General features: G+C 46.1%; 1 protein-coding gene across 1 annotated transcript in view; it reads left to right on the plus strand.

The window, feature by feature from the left end:
• Positions 1 to 833: 833 nt before the first annotated feature.
• cfap53 (cilia and flagella associated protein 53) overlaps positions 834 to 5248 on the plus strand; it is a 5390-nt gene continuing 975 nt past the window's right edge. Inside the window, exons 1-5 of the mRNA XM_005748410.2 lie at positions 834 to 1130; positions 1930 to 2159; positions 2701 to 2874; positions 3241 to 3544; positions 3819 to 4037. Coding sequence (XP_005748467.1) covers positions 1062 to 1130; positions 1930 to 2159; positions 2701 to 2874; positions 3241 to 3544; positions 3819 to 4037 — 996 coding nt within the window. The 5' untranslated portion in view covers positions 834 to 1061. The remainder of the gene's footprint in view (positions 1131 to 1929; positions 2160 to 2700; positions 2875 to 3240; positions 3545 to 3818; positions 4038 to 5248) is intronic.

The following is a 5248-nucleotide window of genomic DNA, read 5'->3' on the forward strand; positions in this document are numbered from 1 at the left end:
TTAAGTGAACCTCCAACCTGGACTGCTTCCTCTTGTCTGATCAGTATCACTAAAATTAAAAACATCCTGCCTATGAGTGAAGCTGAAAAACAAGTCAGTGTATTGTTAAATGTCACTCAGAGTGAAGTGTTCTCATCTCTGCAGTAATGTTTTGTGGCACACAGGCCTATCTGTAAGTTCTAAAAGTTCATTCTTGTGAACACCGTATTTGGCTGTGATTTCAGGCTATGGACTTAGAAGAACATAGAGATGTTCCTGTGCATTACTCGTAAAACTAAAGACAGCATTTTTCTACACATCACATTTTACAGGGGATTAAACCTAATTTCAAGTAAAGTTTACTGAACTTTCCAGTATTGAATAATAGTTTATGAAAATGTTTCATAATTTTTTTTCACTAAACAAAGCTGACTGTGGATCATGTCAGGCAAAGAAAAACAAGATGAGGGTTTTAATTTAAGTCACTGATGAAAGATGATGGAAGTGACATATATCACCACATATTTCACTGTGTCGACTCATCCTAAATCATCTAAATTACCTTAGTATCAAAAGTGTTAAACGGGGCTGAGGTGACTCACAGTAACAAATAAAGTTTAGTGTCGCTGCCGACCTGCAGAGGGTTGTTCGTGGGTGTGCAGAGAGGAGGCAGAACGATCTGAACGATTCGCATTAAGTCAGACTTTGAAACAAACCAAACTGTGTGCTATAATTACCATACTATGATTTAAAAAACATTTTCTCACTTAAAAAAACGTTTTAAAAAAATAGAACTTACAAAAAAACTCCAAAACTTCACACGTTACACTCTCGTGCTTTAGGGGGCGGGGCAGCCCCGCTGACGCACCGGAGCAGCATGTCGGCTGCGGTGACGCATGCGCATACAGTGAGCTGTGACCTACGTCTTCTCCGTTTGTTGCTTCCATGGTAACGGAAAGCGAAGGTCTCCTCTGTGTTTTAACTTTTTACTAAGACTTACGGAGCTCCGAGAGCTGAAACGAAGAGTCGTGAACCGGAGAACAGAGGCAGACCCCCGGACACCAAGAGCCCAATCCCGCGGGATGCTGCTCAGTCAGAGGAGAACGAGGTGCAGGGAGATCACCGGACCCACGCCCCACTCTGTGGCTGTGGTAAGAGGGACACCAACAAAGAAGCAGCACCACGCCTTTAGTAAAAATGGTCCATAATAGTAAGGTAAATAGGTAAATTTACTGCAGGGTAAAAGTACAACAGAATGCAGCGGTGTAAAGGCAACATTTAAAGTAATAGCACTTATACTGCTGTTAAGTAAAAGTACAATTTCTGCAGTGTGAAGGTATAAGCGCTGTGAGTGATCTCTTAGAGAAGAAAGTGCTACATAATCACCAGTCCATTTACCATTTACTATGCAAAGTGTCCTATTTCAGAGTAAATCTATAAAGTATTATAGTTGCTGTTGCTTCAGTATTAACCTGCAACGTAACTAAACAGGAGTAGTGGCATAAGATATGTTTGTGAGTTACAGTGAATAGAATAGATTAGATTAAAAAAGAATAGAATAGAATAGCTCTTTATTGTCACTGTTACAAGAACAATGAAAGGCAGTCTCTCCGTGTGAAGTACACAATAGCGTAAGTAAGTGGGAGTGAGTGTCCAGGTTGCAAGGGGTCTTTGAGGATGATGCTGGCTTTCTTCTGAAGTCTGCCAGGATAAATGTCTCTGAGGGGGGTTAGTGAAGTGCCAATTGCCAGCTCTGCTGCCCTCACCACACGCTGCAGTTTCCTCTTGTCCTCCAAAGTGCAGCACTTGAACCAGAGTGTGCAGCAGTAGGACAGAAGGCTCTCCATGGTGGAGTAGAAAATATGAATACTACTCCTCACAGTACTGCAGTGTTACTGATGTCAGTTTCTGTCTGTGTGGTTGTTGTTCTGGATCTGTGTGGTGTCTCAGAGAGCCCGGCCTCCTGCTCTGAGGCCTGCAGAGCAGCTGATGCTGCAGAGGCAGAGGCAGGACGCGGCCCGAGACAAAGTGCTGGAGTTCTCCAAGTACCAACAGAGCTGCAACATCAAGACGTCATGGCTGAAAGACACGGAGCAGCGATTCCTGAAAGGAGCCGTGGAGAGGGGAGTCCAAGCCGCCGTGAGCCAGCACGAGACTGACGTCGAGCAGAGGAGACGCAGGTTTGATGACAAAGTCCACCCACAGCACCTTTAGTACTCAGATTACTTTATACTCTGATTACACAACACACATGTAACCTTAGTACCTGCTAATCAAGTGACTTTTTACCGGTTTTCATCATCCAGTATCCCACCTAAAATCAGAGATTATTAAAGCTCAGAATAATAATGCATCATAGTTTTAATCCTCGGCTGTAGTGAGAGTAGAGAGCATGCGGAGGAGAGCCTGGAGATGAGAGAAGAACTGGAGATAAGAGGAATAAGCACACAGGTGGAAAGATAAACCTGCAAGCAGCAGATGAAGGTGGATGAGTTTAAATATCTGGGGTCAACCATCCATTGTACAAGGGTGCACAATATGTGAAGAAGAAAGTGCAGGCAGAGTGGAGGAGAGGAAAACCTCAGAGGAGGTTCATGGATGTAGTGAAGGAGGACATGCAGAGGGTTGGTGTGACAGAGGAAGGTGCTGAGTGGATGGTGGGATACAGTATTTACAGTCTGTGCTTGCTGTGACATCTTTCTCACCCAATCGTGTCCTAAGGCTGGCAGAGCTGCTGGAGGTGGAGGAGCAGCAGTTCCTGCAGGAGATGGAGGAGAAAAAGGAGACAACATTAGAGAAAGAGGCAAAGATGAGAGAGAAAGCCAAAGCGCTGAGACACAAGAGAGAGAGCGAGCGACAGCAGCTGGTGTCTGAGAAACTGGAGCAGCAGTTTAGGTACCCTGCACCCTCCACCTAAACATCCATGTCTTATAGAGATGGTGATTCACTTTAATTAAATAGCAGAAAACAGTTACAAATATTCATCTCAATTACAAACATTCCCAAGATAAATCATTAATATTAGAGCCAGTGAACTCCCCTGAAGGAATTCATTTCAAACTACTGATTCACACTGGAACAAGTTAAACGGGAGCACAACTCGAGGCAGGAAGCTAGTTTGGCCTACCTGAGCTGAAGCTGCTTAAAAACAAGTTCAGAAAGTTAGACTTTAAAATGCTGATGCAGTCCTGTAACCAACAGCAGAAAATCCTTTTAATTTTTAATGAATAGTCTCAGCTGTGTGGTTACTGCTGTGCTCAGGGAGCAGTGCGAGGAGCTGCGCAGCATCTGCAGCAGGCTCACGGAGCAGCAGGTGTCCCAGGAGCGAACCGCTCAGGTGAGGAGCCGGCAGGCGCAACAGCGGCGGCAGCAGGAGGAGGACCTGCTCTTCTCTGAACTGTGGGCGGGTGATGGGCGAGCCAAAGAGGAGCTGGAGAGTGCTCGAGCCCAGAGCCGGCGACACAGGAACGAGGAGCAGCGCAGCATCCTGTGCTGGCAGATGGAGGCGGCCGAGCAGCAGAGGCAGCGGGAGACGGAGCTGAAAGAAGAGGAAGCCCGGCTTCTGGTCTGTTCCTCAGTCATTACAGTCGCACTCATCTCAAATCACCACAAGGGGGAGACACAGCTCACAAACACACACAACCACTGCAGATCATTCTGATGCTTGAAAGATGATTTAAAGGGTCATTCTGAGCATGCCCAGGAGCCTCCTGTTCATATTCCACACTCCTTCTGAACATAACACTGTCTACACTTCCAACCTAGACCAGTGACACATTCACCTTTTGCACATTTGGCAGACGTGGTAACTGAGTGTATGATAACTGTGTGGCGTGCAGGCGCAGCAGCGGCAGACGAGCCTCCTGCAGGAGCAGCGGGAGCAGCAGCAGAAGCTCCAAGCACAGCAGGGCCAGCGGCGGCTGCTGGACCATGGTTTAAGGCTGAAGATGAAGCGCCTGGCCCGGGAGCAGCGCGAGGAGCTGGAGCTGGACATTAGCATCCTGCAGGCACTGCTCAAGCAGGAAATAGATGAGAAACAAGGAGCTGCTCAGAGGAAGGTAAGTGAACCTGAACGTCAAGGCCGGATTGAGCCAGGAAATGTAAAATCAATTCTATAAATGATTGTTCTCTTGTTTGTAACACTGGGGTTTAACACAAGATGAGATCTGTGTCCTTTCGAGGATGCTCACAGACTTAGATTGGTGGCTGTTGGACTTCAGTCAGGGCGCTTTTTATCACTGAGTTTGTGAACCACTTCTTTTTTTGTGTGCCGATTATGTAGTTCTGCTGATCTGATTAAGGGATGGCCTCAAACTAGCACTATGGCAGGAAATAGCATTAACATGTCTGAGGTCATGTGTTCAGCTGTAAAAGGTCAGAGAGCACTCTGCTATAAGTGTCTCTGCTCCTGTTCTTCAGTGAGAGAAGGACGGCGCAGCAGACTGCAGGTGGATGCTATGATAGACTGCTTTGGTAATAAAAGAGAACTGAGTGTAAAAGTAAAGCTGACCACGAGCTCTGGGTAGAGACCAGAAGAATGAAGCTGAGAGCTGTTCACCTGCATCAAAAGGATCAGGCTGAGGTGGAATGAGGAGGCTCAGACACGACCGGGTTTAAGTGTTCGATCTCCTGCTGGGAGGAGGCCTCAGTGCAGACACAGGACACACTGCAGAGGTCTGGGGGGTCTGACTACTGCTCCTGAGACCTGAACTTCAGGAACAGCACTCAGAAGATGAATGAACATTATTTGATTGGTGGATGAGTTTTCTGTGCTGTTCCTTCTATGGTTCAGTGACAGATTGATTCTTAGCACTGATCCTCTCAGACAAATTCAAACGACTTCAGCGGAGGAATGAAAATATTCAGGCAGTGTTAGCCACAGTGAGTGCACTTCCTCATTCAGGCCAGCAGGGGGCCTCAGAGCACTGCAGTCAGCTGTAGCTGACACAAGAGTGAACATTGATGAAGCAGGTCAGACATTTACTAAGGACCTGAAGCTGCCTACAAGCTGAAGTTAATCAGTATGGTCTAACACAGAGTAAAGATTAAATTAATGTTTCAAAATTGGAAAAAATGTAAATAAAACGTATTTCTTGTGAGGTGATGAGAATCGAGAAATTCAGATAAAAGATGGAGAACAGTATTTGCAGTTTTCAGCAGCGAAGAGAAAAGTTTTCACTTGTGAATGAACACGAGAACGCACTCATCTGATTTACCACGTGCATGCTTGTGTGTGTGTGTGTGTGTGTGTGTGTGTGTGTGTGTGTGT

This window comes from Pundamilia nyererei, unplaced genomic scaffold (assembly GCF_000239375.1).
Source record: "Pundamilia nyererei isolate P.nyererei 1_Seehausen unplaced genomic scaffold, PunNye1.0 scaffold00221, whole genome shotgun sequence".
NCBI classification, from domain to species: domain Eukaryota; kingdom Metazoa; phylum Chordata; class Actinopteri; order Cichliformes; family Cichlidae; genus Pundamilia; species Pundamilia nyererei.